At 40.8% G+C, this 15,026-nt stretch overlaps 1 protein-coding gene across 1 annotated transcript in view; it reads left to right on the top strand.

The window, feature by feature from the left end:
- CCDC170 (coiled-coil domain containing 170) overlaps positions 1–15,026 on the top strand; it is a 129,551-nt gene that overhangs the window by 77,457 nt on the left and 37,068 nt on the right. Inside the window, exon 6 of the mRNA XM_010331419.3 lies at positions 4,575–4,892. Coding sequence (XP_010329721.3) covers positions 4,575–4,892 — 318 coding nt within the window. The remainder of the gene's footprint in view (positions 1–4,574; positions 4,893–15,026) is intronic.

Genomic DNA, 15,026 nt, shown 5'->3' with positions numbered 1-15,026 from the left:
CTATTTCTAAGTTCTTCGGGAATCCCCACACTGTCATCCACAATGGTTGAACTCCTTGTCAGGACTACATCGTACTTGATCGTATGGATGTCTCATATTTGTTTAAGTAGTTATGTATCAATGAATATTCATGTAGTACCTTGCCTTTTGCTATATTATAATTGAATAACTGCATATTCCTCATTTTCTGTATTTAGTAACCTATCTTATGGATATATTCTCAGGACTGAAATTGCAGGGCCAAAAGATATGTGCATATTATGTTTTGTTATGTATTTATACCAAAATTATACCTGTTCACACTTCAACCAGCCATGTGTGACACTGCGTGTTTGGGAGAATTTCTGAGTTTTTTTTGCTAGTCATAACTGCAATAGGTAGAATTAACCAATTGACTTTTTATTTTATAAAATTGATCTAGAATTGAAGGAATTAAGCTCAAGCCAGAGGTTCTCTGTCCTGATGATAATCAGTCATTGTATTTTTGAGTGGCAATTTGATCTCATGTGTATGAAATCCATAAAATAGCAACAGAACAGGAATTAATTCTGTTCTTAAAACACAACCCTTTGGATGATTTCACTACTTGATGCAGACTTACACAGTTAAACGGGAAGTTAAACTGAATACCATAATCATATTATTTATAAAAGTTTTTGTTAAAAGTAATTTTGAAGGGATTTTACATTTGTGGCATCAGTCAGACTGAACCTAAAGATTTGTTAATTACAAAAAAATTTTTGAAGTGATCTCCCTCACAGTCTATAGGCCCTGCCCTCTGTGATTCCCTCTGTGGAGATCAGTCTTGCTTTTGCTGGCAGGAAGCTACTTGTTTCTTGATCTGTATGTCAGTGTGGTCTGACGGCAATTCCCAGGTCCTGGCCAGTGGTACTGACGTCACATGATTTTATGCCACTTGCTTCGGTGCTTCGGTGTATCCTCGAGGTAGCCATGCAACCAGACTCCACTCTGGTGGCTTTCTCCTGATAGCTGCACAGGTAATTGCATTTGCAGTCTGAGAACATCTATTTCCAGAAGATCAGCCCTGTGCCCCCCGAATCCTGCAGCACTTAATCAGGGCACTAAGGGAGTGGCCATCCTCAAGGCCTTGGCACTCTGGCTCTTGAGTCCTGCATTTTATACAAGAAACAGCTTAGTTTTTCCTGAATGTGTCTAGGAAAGAGAAACCCAACCTGCTCATAGACACCACTGTATTCTATAAACACAAACTAATTTCGTGATTTTCACTAGACATAACTGTTGATGCCAAGGTTTAAAAAGAAAACATACTTTGGATTTGTTAGAGAGGATTGTTTTGGCCCTTTTCTCGAAGTCAGTGAAATAATGTTATGATACTGGGGTAGAAAAATTCCTCATAGCTGAAATATTTTAATTATGCTGGTGTTAGCTGCCAGTTAATTTGTCTACTCCAAATCAACAGTAGTAACACCATAGGTCAGAAGCATCTGAGATAATTTTTGTGTATTTTGAGGTGTTTAGTCAATAATTGGTTAAAAGTATCACTTTAATGACTGTGGAAACTTCCCCCTTTTGCATCAGGGGTTGCCTATCAATATAAAAGTGAATATATATATACTTTTAGAATTCTAAAGGGATTAGGATTAATTTTCATCCTGGCATTATTGAATTTAGGACCTCAATTCTCTAACCACACATCAGACTGTGCAGTAATCCCTCTGCATCCACAAGTTCCACATCTGTGGATTCAACCAACTTTGGGTCAAAAATATTTGGAAAAAATCCAATACAAATTAAAAAATAAAAATAAGACAAAGAAAAACAACACATGATAACAGTTATTATTATTATTTTTTTTTGAGACGGAGTTTCGCTCTTGTTACCCAGGCTGGAGTGCAATGGCGCGATCTCGGCTCACCGCAACCTCCGCCTCCTGGGTTCAAGCAATTCTCCTGCCTCAGCCTCCTGAGTAGCTGGGATTACAGGCACGCGCCACCATGCCCAGCTAATTTTTTTGTATTTTTAGTAGAGACGGGGTTTCACCATGTTGACCAGGATGGTCTCGATCTCTCGACCTCGTGATCCACCCGCCTCGGCCTCCCAAAGTGCTGGGATTACAGGCTCGAGCCACCGCGCCCGGCGTTAACAGTTATTTACCTAGCACTTAAGCTGTATTTGGTATTGAAAGTAATCCAGCGATGATTTAAAGTATACAGAAGAATGTGTGTAGCTTATATGAAAATATTATTCCACTTTATATGGGAGAGAGACTTGAGCATCCTCAGGCTTTGATATCCTCCGGGGTCCTGGAACCAATTCCCCAAGGATACCAAGGAATGACTGTAGTTTCCAAGTAAAATATGCACCCAATTTATTATCACTAGTACTGATACTATAAAATTACTCTAATTGAGCAAGTGAGAAGCTATTGTATTACGATCTGAAGAGCAATCTGTAAACTGTTAAAATATTGAATTTGTGATAAAGTGTCCTCGACTCTGCTTTAAGGACCATTGTTTGATTAGCAGCAGCAGCGGGGCTCTTCTACGGTGACGACCTGTTTAGCAAAGGAAAGGGGAAACCAAGACTTGGAAAAGCAAAAGGCATTTTACAAAATAGATTCCATCATTAGTTGAGTTATTACACTTCTGAAAAGGGCAGGCTTCTCCAACTACCTAACTACTCCGTGACTTTTCTTTCAAATTGATGCCTGAGACTTCCTTGATTTAAAAAAAGTCACCATAATGATTATTTAAAAAAAAAAGATGTTATGTTTTCTATAAAAAATAGAAACTAGTGTTTCAGGCTATCCTTTTTCCTGTTTCCAAGCTGTTAATGAAGAGGAATATCTTTTAAAGCCCAGTTCTAATGCAAAAGAGATGATTGCATTTTAACTGGCAGCCTGAAATGTTACCAGCTCATTTGGATATAGAGTCTGTTATTTAAAGATACTGTGTTTCTTTTTAGTGCTTTTTACCTCTAACATACTATGTTTAATAACTTTTTTTTTTTTTTTAACCTGTTAACTAGGCAGCAATACTATAGCAATGCTGGTTAACATGCTGCGTAATCTTTCTTAATGTGAATCCATGTATTTTGGAACTTGAAGTTAACAAATAATTTTTAAAAATCAGTTTTAAAGATGTTTCTTTGGTGCCTCTGTGGACCATTCTAGATTGTGGTAAATAGAATTCAGTGCACGGGTAACCTTCTTTATGTCCTTCATTATTTTTCTGAACCTAATCTCACATGTTATGTTCTTTTGTTCTTGTCTTGAGACAAGGTCATGCTGTGTCACCAAGGTTGGAGTGCATTAATACAAATACTGCTTACTGTAGCCTAGAATTCCTGGGCTCAAGCAATCCTCCTACCTCAGTCTCCCGGGTAGCTGGGACTATAGGCACGTGCTACCATGCATGACTAATTATTTTATGGAAGATGGGGGTTTCACCACGTTGCCCAGTCTCGTCTCCAACCCCCGGGCTCAAGCAATCCTTTGCCTCGACCTCCCAAAGAGCTGGGATTATAGGTGTGAGCCACTGTGCCCAGCCCACATTATATTCTTTAAGATTTAATATTCTTCAAAGTATGATACTTTCCCTCTACTTTTAATCCTCCCACCTACCAAATGGCGAGTTGTTTCCTTTCTTCAGGTTCTTACTGCATTAGTTTTGTCTTTATGAGACAAGGGGATATGTAATGAATGTTGAATGTTGGAAGTCAATGAATATCTTTATGCAATGATGTTTTTATGAGAATATTCCTTTGTTATTTAAACTAGTATTAAGGGGGCATCTTTATTTAAATAATTGTTAGTACCTAGCTAGGACTCTGAGAGCTTACTGTTCATTAAAAATCAATTTCTGTATACACCATGCTTGAAAAAGATAGTTCTGTAAACATAGTCTACATATGGACTGAATCTACTAATATGTTATCCAGTGATTTGTTTTTATTAACTCTTTCCAGAGTTCCACACAGAAAAGGCTTATGTGTCAAAGTTTCCTTCTTTTTTCTAACCCAGATTTTATATCCCTTCTGTGTGTGTGTGTGTGTGTGTGTGTGTGTGTGTGTGTGTGTGTGTTTTAGATGGAGTCTCACTTTGTTGCCCAGGCTGGAGTGCAGTGGCATGATCTCAGCTAAGTGCAACTGTCACCTCCCGGGTTCAAGTGATTCTCCTGTTTCAGGCTCCCGAGTAGCTGGGACTACAGGCGAGTGCCACCACGCCCCGCTGATTTTTGAATTTTTTTGTTAGTAGAGATGGGGTTTCACCATGTTGGCCAGGCTGTTCTCGAACTCCTGACCTCAGGTGATCCACTCGCCTTGGCCTCCCAAAATGCTAGGATTACAGGCGTGAGCTGCGGCGCCTGGCCCCCTTCTCTGTTTTAAAGACACTTAAATTTTCCTGACATACCATTGGTATTTAAGAACTTTATGAGGAGACTATAGGGAATTTGAAGTTAAAAATGGAATGAGTGATGAACCCAACTCCTTGTAGTCATTAGCAGGCAAAGTCAATGAATATGTTATAGCAAATGCAGGTGTACCCGGTAGACTACTGATGTTATTGTCTTCATTTTCTACAATCATTTTAGGACCTGGTCAGTGCTGTAGAAGCAAAAGAAGCCCTTGAGAGGGAAGTTAAGCTCTTCCAAGAAAGGCTACTTGCTGGCCAGCGGGTCTGGGATGCCTCAAAGGAGGAGCTGAGCCTCCTGAAGAAAAGCTCTTCTGAGTTGGAGAAGAATTTGAAGGCCAGTCTGGATGCGGTCACAGCCTCACAAAGCCAGAACTCCTCATTTAGGGAGAGAATCGCAGCCCTCCTTAGGGGCAGATTGAGCACAACTGGGTCCACGGAGGATACCATTTTGGAGAAGATTCGAGAAATGGGCAGCCAGGAAGAAAGCAGGGACAGGGTGAGTGGGTCATGGCTGTTTACAGACATCTTAAGAACAGTAAGCTCATTCACTTAGCATGCTCAGTAAGTGACTGTATTAGTCTATTCTCATACTGCTATAAGAAATACCTGAGATTGGGTAATTTATAGAGAAAAAGAGGTTTATTGGATTCACAGATCCACATGGATGCGGAGGCCTCATGATCATGGCAGAAGGCAAAGGAGGAGCAAAGGCACATCATACATGGTGGCAGGCAAGAGAGGGGGTGTGCAGGGGAACTGCCATTTGTAAAAACATCAGATCTCCCAAGAGTTATTCTCTATCACAAGAATAGCATGAGAAAAACTGACCCCCATAATTCCATTACCTCCCACCAGGTCCCTCCCATGACATGTGGGGATTATGAGAGCTACAATTCAAGATGAGATTTGGGTGGGGACACAGCCAAACCATATCAGTGACTTATCTCAATTAGCTAAGAGCATCATTTAGGGCCAGGGGTGGTCTAGGCCTGTAACCCCAGTCCATTTGAAGGCCAAGATAGACACTTGAGGCCAGGAACTCGAGACCAGCCTGAGCAACATAGCACAGTCCCTTTCTCTACTAAAAATAAAAATGAAGTCCTAACTACTTGGAAGGCTGAAGTGGGAGAATTTCCTGAGCCCATGAGTTCAAAGCTGCAGTGAGCTATGATTTTGCCTCTGCACTCCAGGCTGGGCAACAAAGCAAACCTTGTCTCTAAAAAAAAAAGTACCATTTAAATGTGGTTGTATTACTTTCTGTTTCAATAGTACTTAGAAAGGCATGGGAGTCCCTCAAGCAACATCAAACTAGGATGCAGGTTCTGGAGTTGGACCTGCCTGGCACTGAATCCCATCTCTGCTGTATATTCACTCACAGGCTGTGTGAGTGCTGGCAGGTTCTTGAGCTTATGGTCTCTGAGATTTTGTTTCCTCACCTGCAGAAAGGGGCTAGCACAAGGTCCATGACCCCTTATCTGAAAGTCTTGGGGCCCAGCGTGTTTTTAAATTCAGAATTTTTCAGAGCTTAGAAAGGTAATGCAGAGTGCAGCCTTCCACAGCCTTCTACTGTGCTATCTGGAAGTTCCCTCCTGTCAATCACATTCACAGGTCTCAAGGAAAGCCTGTGAGCAACTCTAAGTGGGATAAATGAGGACCATAAATAGCCTCTTATCATTTTGGGTCAGGATTTGCTGCCCAGCTGGATCAGGTCAGACCAAGCTTTGTCAGTAAATGAGTTATGAAATATCCTGGATTTTGGAAATGCAGATAAAGGTTCCCAGACCTGTGACAGTATCTGCCTGATCAGATTATTGTTTAGTGTATGTACTGAATGAAAAAAATTGTTATAAAGATCTTAACTCATTGTCTGGCAAGTCACAACAGTAAATATTAACTATTGCTGCTGTTGCCTCTCCTTCTTCCGCCTCTTCTCCTCTTTTTCAAAATGTGTTGGTGCTCAGAACAGCCTTTTTGGGGACCTATCTAAGAAATGGCTTTATTCACATATATGATTGATGTTTGCTTAACTCTGTTATCTTGTTTATACTATCAAGAATTCTCTTTTTCTATAAATCTTTACCTAACAGAGTCCATTTCAACCCAGACTTTGGTTAAGTTATCATCAAACCCAAATTGTAGAAGTCCTAGTTAATGAGGCTGTAAAGTAAATGATCTCCAAAGTCCATGTATAATTACATTATGAACTATTTCTTCTGTTGATGTCATGCTCACTTGAAAGGAGAACATGCGTTTTGCCTTCTTTTAGTGTTACTGAAATACTCAGAACAATCACTAGCTCAAAGTTCAGGGTTGCATTTGTCAATTTCCTTTAGCGTCAGTAAATTCCCTTTAAAAACTCTCCGAAATTCACACGTGCTCTAGGAGCAACCCTAGGGGCGCCTTCAGCCAAGCGCACTTTCTATCTCTTTGTGGAGATAAAATGCCGAGTGCTCATTGGCTGTCCTCCGTTCTAATGCGTAGAGGTCTCTGCAAGTGACTTAGTTTTTGTTGTCACTCAGTTTACATAGAGGTAGTTGATTGAGAAAGAAAATTATTTATAGGTTTGGAAATAAACTTCATTAAGTCATTTACCTTAAATGCTAATAGATATACAGATGATTTCCAGCTCCTGAGAATTGAATTAAGTTTTTTTTTTTTCAACTTGTCAGTGATGTGAAAGTGATACACATCCAGTGGAAACTATACTTTGAGTACCCACGCAACCATCCTGTTTTTCACTTTCTGTAAAGTATTCAACCAATTACATGAGATTTTTCAATACTTTATTATAGAATAGGCTTTGCATTAGATGATTTTGCCGCAATATAGGCTAACAAGTGTTCTGAGCACTTTTAAGGTAGGGTAGGTGAAGCTGTGATGTTGGGTAGGTTAGGTATATTAAATGCATTTCTGACTTAAGAAACTTTCAACTTACGATGTATTTATTGGGATACAACCTCACCATTAGCCGAGGAACATCTGTACTTCAATAGCTAATTATTTTTTGTTTTGTTTTTGCCATTTCATTTTATTCATTTTATTGCTTTCTCCTTCTATATTTTCAAGCATTTTTCTAAAACTATTTTAATTCCTGCATGTGAAGCAAGGCACCCAATTACTGGGATGATGTATATGTTTATTTTCTAAAGCCAAATGATGTAAATTGGTTAAGCTGAGTATGCTTTCTCCCACTCCCCATAAAAATTAAATGATTCAGTCTTTTTAGTGCCTTTGTCTGCCTTTCCTACCCTGTAATTTTTTTCAATAGCTGCTCTCCCTATTTAAAAGCCTGAAATCAAGCATATAGCCTGTGTCTTGTGTGACTCATCTTCAAGTAAAATCAGGAGAAAATGGATTTCGTATATTGTCTTAGAAATGTTTCTAAAGAATGGGAGCTTTACAAATTGATGAATCTGTTTGTTGAGGAGGCTGCGTGTCCCTGCCAGCTGCCATGGCTACGCACACAGTCAGTGGCTGAGTAATACCGATGTGAAGGCCCTGCGGTGGGTTCAGGCTTGGCTTGGCACATTCTCCACTTCAGGCTGGCTCCCTTCCCCAGCATTGCTTGTCTTGTTTACCCCTGTGCCATCCATTTTTCCTCTCCTGTGTTTGCAATTCTCCGTAGAATTCAGGCCACCACCCACACTTTGACAGCACGTCATTTCCACTTGTTCCTTGCAATTTCTGCCTCTGGCAAGGTTTCATCTTCTTTTTAGAAGCTTTACTCTGTCTTAGAACGAGGTTTTTCAGCCTCAGAACTATTGGCATGTTGGACAGGATAATCTTCTGCTGTGGGGGCGTGTCCTGTGCATTGCGGGATTTGGAGCGGTGTCCCTGGCCTCTACCCGCTTGTAGCACTCCCCTTCCCAGTTTGTGATGACCACAGATATCTCTAGACACTGGCAAATGTCCCCTGGGGGTCAAAGTTGCCCCCAGTTGAAAACCGCTGTCTTAGAGGAATGTTCTACTGCCAGATTCCCACAAATTCTAAATGAGTATTTAGTTGTTACTTAGCCTTGGAATTTCAGGACACCATAGCAGATGTTTATGAAATAATGACTTCTTGCACAATGACAGAAAGTTACAACATTTTCAGATTTTACTTTAGAATTTTGAGGCAATTTTGTTTTCTTTCTCTTTCTTTCTTTTCTTTTTCTTTTCTTTCTTTCTTTACCTTCCCTCCCTCCCTCCCTCCCTTCCTTCCTTCCTTCCTTCCTCCCTCCCTTCCTTCCTCCCTCCCTCCCTCTCTCCGTTCTTTTTCTTCCTCTCTCTCTCTCTCTTTCTCTCTCTCTCTCTCGTTTCCTAACTGCCTATTCATCTGAATGATACTTGATTAGGTATAGAAGTCAACCATGACAATTTCTACATCTTTTCCCAAATTAAAGACAAATGAATACAAGTTCACAAGCCTCTATCTGGACTGGGCTATAAAGGACCTGAGATGTTATCATTCTCCTGCTCTGTTTTTTTTTTTTTTTTTGTTTGTTTTGTTTTGTTTTGTTTGCAATGGAGTTTCACTCTTGTTGCCCAGGCTGGGGTGCAATGGTGTGATCTTGGCTCACCGCAACCTCCGCCTCCCGGGTTCAAGTGATTCTCCTGCCTCAGTCTCCCAAGTAGCAAAGGGACCTTCTTGCCTTTGATTCAAACTCATTTGGTCATTATTTGTGTCACCAGGCCTGGGTAATTTTGTATTTTTAATAGACAGGGTTTTTTTCCATGTTGGTCAGGCTGGTCTCAAACTCCTGACCTCAGTTGATTCTCCCACCTTGGCCTCCTGAAGTGCTGGGATTGTAGGTGTGAACCACTGTGCCCGGCCTCCTGCCCTATTCTTATTCCTGCCACCTACTAAAGTGAGCATCTCCCTGGAAGCACCAGCACACTTCCATTTGGGACATTTCATTGTCCGTAGTTACGTTACATGGTCGCTCCTGGCTACAAGGGCATCTGAGAGAGTGAACAGACAGAATTTCCAGCTTTTCCAGCCTCTCCAGTTACAGGAGTTTCCTGGGGCTGCCATGACAAAATACTGCAACTGTGTGGCTTAAAAACAGAAAGTTCTAGCCTCACAGTTCTGGAGATGAGAAGTCTGGGATCAAGGCACTGGCAGGGTTGTCTACTTCTGAGCACTGTGAGGGGGACTCCGTCCACGCCTCACTCCCAGCTTCTGCTGGCCTCGGGCATTCTTTGTTACGGGGATAGTGTTCCTCCTGCGTCTTCACATTGCCTTCCTCTATGCATGTTTGTCTTTGTGTCTAGATTTATCCTTTTATAAGGACCCCAGTCATATTGAACTAGAGTCCACCGTAAGGACCTCATTTTAACTTTATCACCACTGTAAAGACCCAATTTCCAAAGAACGTCACATTCTGAGGTAATGGGGGGCTTCAGAATATCCTTGTTTGGGAGGACCTAATTTAACTCAAAACAAAAGTTGAGATGAACAGAGGAGGAGGGGTAGGGTTAGCCAGTCAACAGTGCTGGCCACACATGCCGACAGGAGGGAAGGAGGGTTTGGTCGACACTTTCTAGTACCTGGTAACTTTCATAGTTCCCAAGTGAAAATTACAGCTTGAACAATTGGAAAAGAGTTTATGTCTAAAAGGCACTGGACTTTAAGTGACCCAAGTGGCTCTTTCTTCAGTGTAGAACTTTTTTTGCTTCTACTTGGTTTAATTTTAGGACAAAAATGTCTCTCTGGTGAAATCAACACATAGTTGTCCCTGGGTATTGAATTAACTCTTTTAGGGCATTATGACTGTACTTCTAAAAACCAGACAGCTTATTCTTTAACTATATTGTGCTTTAGTGCCCTTTTTTTTTTGGTTTAAAAATATGTATTCTTAAGTCCCCCCTCAGCCCCCACTGCCCACCTCCAGTGCTGAAATATCTGGTGCATTTTGTCCCATAGAATATCAGGTATATGTTAAGAAATGATCCTAAAAAAAAAAAAAAGAAAAGACAGAAAAGAAAGATTTATTGTTTAGACTTCTTAGTGTGGAAAACAACACGAGTTATAGTTTTGGTGCAGCACATGTGTTCACTCAGGCACTGGCATTTGATGTTCCCAAGAGCCAGTCAGATTGGAAAGTTAATTTATTTGAATTAATTTATCTAAATTTAATTAGAAAAAAACTTGGTGGTAGTGTATGCACTGACACCTAAATAAGCTTCTGAAGCTAAATTCGGTGATGTGACAGAGTACAGGAGGGCTCTCTTCTTCTCTCTGGACACCAGAATCTTGGCATGGCAGGTATCCCCTGTACATTTCAGCGATCTGTGAATTATGGTTTTAAAGTCATACTTTGCTGAGTCTCAAGGTTCTGTAGAGCACCCTTGGGTCCAGACAGAGTGAAGATGCAAGAGGGACATTCTTGCCGTTGATTCAAACACATTTGTTCATTATTCGTTCTTTTCAAAAAGACTTCTAGTTGAGAGAAGGACTATGCTGAAAATAGTTTGAGAAACATGACATAGGACAATTCCTGAAGTATTCTTTAGCTCCTCATGGTGAGAGCATAGGATTGACAGAACCCATGCACTGGAGCAGTAACCCTGATGACAGAAATGGACACAATGTCTTGAATTTCAATACGGTGTGAAATACTGGGCTGCTCAAATTTTCTAAATCAGCTCATTGAGTCATCATAGCAAAGTCTATGAGTTTCAGAGAGGTTAATTACTTGTTTCAGTTAACATGCTGGTAAGTCGTGCAGGGGAACTTGAAACCAGGGCTATCTGACTCCAAAGACCCTGTCCCACACTCTGGTCTACGTCAGATGCTTGCGTCTTCCTTCAGGGTCAGTGTCACTCCCTTAGGCTAACTTACTGCAGTTACTCAGGGCGTCAGCTTCAGAATGGAGACCACACTGATTGATTTCTACAGAAGGCTTGCTTTTTTCTGGTAAAGTGACTGGTGTGCTGACCGTGGCTAAGTGATCACACAGTTCTCCCTCTCTCCACTTGAGGTTTATTGAATCAATTTTCTCTTGGTTTCGTTCTCTCTGCTATGCCATTTGTGGTATAGGAGATGTTGAAGGGTCTTTGGGTAGAAGTACTTCCTGCTTTCAGTCCAATGTGAAACCGCATCTCCTGATGTACCGTATTTCTAATAATGCGAATCAGTCCCTTGGGAGGCAGCATCTTGTGGCCAGTTTTCTGTAGATTACATTGTTTGTTATACCAAGATCAACACTGTTTCTCTTGTATTAAGATCAGATTTATGCACTGGCATGAGCGATTTAAAAAAAAGATCAGATTTATCTGCTATATTAGTAAGATATATTTATTAATATCACTATGGATGTATCAGTAGATATTTTTATTATTGGTAATCAGGACAGGTAGGAAATATAAAATGAGGTTTCTCATAGCTTCCTGTTCTGGAATGGCACTAAAAATTTTCTTGAAAAATATAATTCCTTGGATGTGGCTCTGAATAGCTTATCAACAAATATCTAATTTCAAGCACATACACAGAAGTGTAGAATTAATTGGATTATAGGTCTGGAAACTTGAGAGCCATAAAAGCACAGGATTGGAGCATTCAGAGCTCATGTAGTCTAACCTTCTTCAAGTAGCACTTCAATCTACATTGTGACATTCTTAATTGATATAAGCATACATCAGAGACCATTGCAATAAAGCAAATTTCACAATAAAGTGAGTCACACAATTTTAAAATGTTTCTCAGTGCTTATAAAAGTTATATTTAGCCAGGCGCGGTGGCTCAAGCCTGTAATCCCAGCACTTTGGAAGGTGGGTGGATCACGAGGTCAATAGATCGAGACCATCCTGGTCAACATGGTGAAACCCTGTCTCTACTAAAAATACAAAAAACTAGCTGGGCGTGGTGGCGCATGCCTGTAATCCCAGCTACTTAAGAGGCTGAGGCAGGAGAATTGCCTGAGCCCAGGAGGCGGAGGTTGCGGTGAGCCGAGATTGCGCCATTGTACTCCAGCCTGGGTAACAAGAGCGAAACTCCGTCTCGAAAAAAAAAAAAAGTTATATTTATACTATATACTAGTCTGTTAAGTGTGCAATAACCCTATACCTAAAAAGCAACATAGATACCTTAATTAAAAATACTTGATTGCTAAGAAATGCCAACAATTGTCTGAGCCTTCAGCAAGTCATAATCTTTTTGCTGGTGGAGGGTTTTGCTGCAACGTTGATGGTTACTGCTGATCAGAGTGGTGGCTGCTGAAGGTTGGGGTGGCTGTAGCAATTTCTTAAGACAACAGTTAAGTTGACAACATCGACTGACTCTTTTTTTCTCAAAAAATTTCTCTGTAGCATGTGATGCTATTTGATAGCATTTTACCAAAAGCAGAACTTCTTTCAAAATTGAGGTCAATCCTCTCAAACCATGCTGCTCCTTTATCAACTAAGTTTATGTAATGTTCTAAACACTTATTGACATTTTAACAATGTTCACAGCATCTTCACTAGGAGTAAATTCCATCTCAAGAAACATTTTCTTTGCTCATCCATGAGAAGCAACTCTTCATCCATTCAAGTTTGACCATGAGATTGCAGCAATTCAGTCATATCTTTAGGTTACACTTCTAATTCTAGTTCTCTTGTATTTTCACCACATCTCCAGTTACTTCCTCCATTGAATCCCTGAACCCTTCAGAGTCATCATCAATGAGATGATTCCTATGATGTTGATATTTTGACCTCTTCTCATGAGTTATGAATGTCCTTAATGGTATCAAGAATAGTGAATCTTTTCTAGAGGTTTTCAATTTGCTTTGCCCAGATCCATTAGAGGAATCACTGTCCATGGCAGCTGTAGCCTTATGAAATGTATTTCTTAAATAATAAGACTTTAAAGTCAAAATGACTCCTTGATTCATCGGCTGCAGAATGAATGCTGTGTTAGTAGATGTGAAAACAACATTCATCTCCTTGTGCATCTCCATCAGAGTTCTTTGGTGACCAGGTATGTTGTCAATGAGCAGTAATATTTTGAAGAAATCTTTTTCTGAGCCACAGGTCTTAACTGCAGGCTTGAAATATTCAGTAAACCATGCTATGAACAGATGTGCCATCATCCAGGCTTTGCTGTTTCATTTCTAGAGCACAGTCAGAATAGATTCGGTATATTTCTTAAGGGGCCTAGGGTCTTCAGAATGGTAAATGAGCACTGGCCTCAACTTCAAGTCATCAGCTGCATTTGCCTCTAACAAGAGAGTCAGCCTGTCCTTCGAAGCTTTGAAGGCAGGCATTGACTTCTCCTCTTTAGCTACGAAAGTCCTAGATGGCACCTTCTTCCAATGGAAGGCTGTTTTGTCTACACTGAAACTCTGTTGTTTGGTGTTGCCCTTTTCATCAGTGATCTTAGCTAGATCTGTGGATAACTTGCCTCAGCTTCTACATCAGCACTTACTGCTTTATCTTGTATTTTTATGTTATGAAGATGCTTCTTTCCTTAAGTCTCATGAATCAACCTCTACTAGTTTCAAACTTTTCTTCTGCAGCTTCCTCACCTCTCTTAGGCTTCCTAGATTTAAGGAGAGTTAGGGCCTTGCTCTGGATTAGGCTTTGGCTTAAGGGAGTGTTATGACTGGTTTGATGTCTATTCAGACCACTAAAACCTTTTCCATATCAGCAATAAGGCTATTTTTTTTTCTTATCATTTGTGTGTGTCTTAGTCCACTTGTGTTGCCTTAAAGAATACCTGAGGCTGAGTAATTCATAAAGAAAAGAGGTTTATTTGGCTCACAGTTCCGCAGACGATACAAGAAGCTCAGTGCCATCTACTTCTGGTGATGAACTGCAAGAAGCTTTCCCTCATGGCAGAAGAGGAAGGGGGGCAGACATCACATGGCCAGAGAGAAAGAAAGGAAGAGAAAGGAGGAGGTGCCAGGCTCCTTTCAACAACCAGATCTCATGGGAACTAAGAGTGAACAGTCACTCAATTCTGCAAGAATGACACCAAGTCATTCATGAAGGATCTGCTCCCATGACCCAAGCATCTCCCACTAGGCCCACCTCAAACAGTGAGGATCAAATTTCAACATGCATTTCAGAGGGAACACATATCCAAACTATATCATTGTGTTTACTGGAGTAGTGTTTCTTTTTTCTTTTTTTTCTTTCTTTTTTTTTTTTTTTGACAGATTCTTGCTCTGTTGCCCAGGCTGGAGTGCAATAGTGCACTCTCAGCTCACTGCAACTTCTGCCTCTGCAGTTCAAGCAATTTTCCTGTCTCAGCCTCCTGAGAAGCTGGGATTACAGGCACCCACCACCACACCCACCTAATTTTTGTATTTTTAGTAGAGACAGGGTTTCATTACTTTGGTCAGGCTGGTCTTGAACTCTGGACCTCAGGTGATCTACCCACCTCGGCCTCTTTTTTTTTTTTTTGTTTTAGGCGGAGTTTCGCTCTTGTTACCCAGGCTGGAGTACAATGGTGTGATCTCGGCTCACCGCAACCTCCGCCTCCTGGGTTCAGGCAATTCTCCTGCCTCAGCCTCCTGAGTAGCTGGGATTACAGGCACATGCCACCATGCCCAGCTAATTTTTTGTATTTTTAGTAGATACAGGGTTTCACCATGTTGACCAGGATGGTCTCGATCTCTTGACTTCGTGATCCACCCGCCTTGGCCTCCCAAAGTGCTGGGAT

The sequence above is a fragment of the Saimiri boliviensis genome, chromosome 4, assembly GCF_048565385.1.
Source record: "Saimiri boliviensis isolate mSaiBol1 chromosome 4, mSaiBol1.pri, whole genome shotgun sequence".
Lineage (NCBI taxonomy): Eukaryota > Metazoa > Chordata > Mammalia > Primates > Cebidae > Saimiri > Saimiri boliviensis.
The sequence above is the reverse complement of the archived record's forward strand: the minus strand, read 5'-3'. Positions and strand labels throughout refer to the sequence as shown.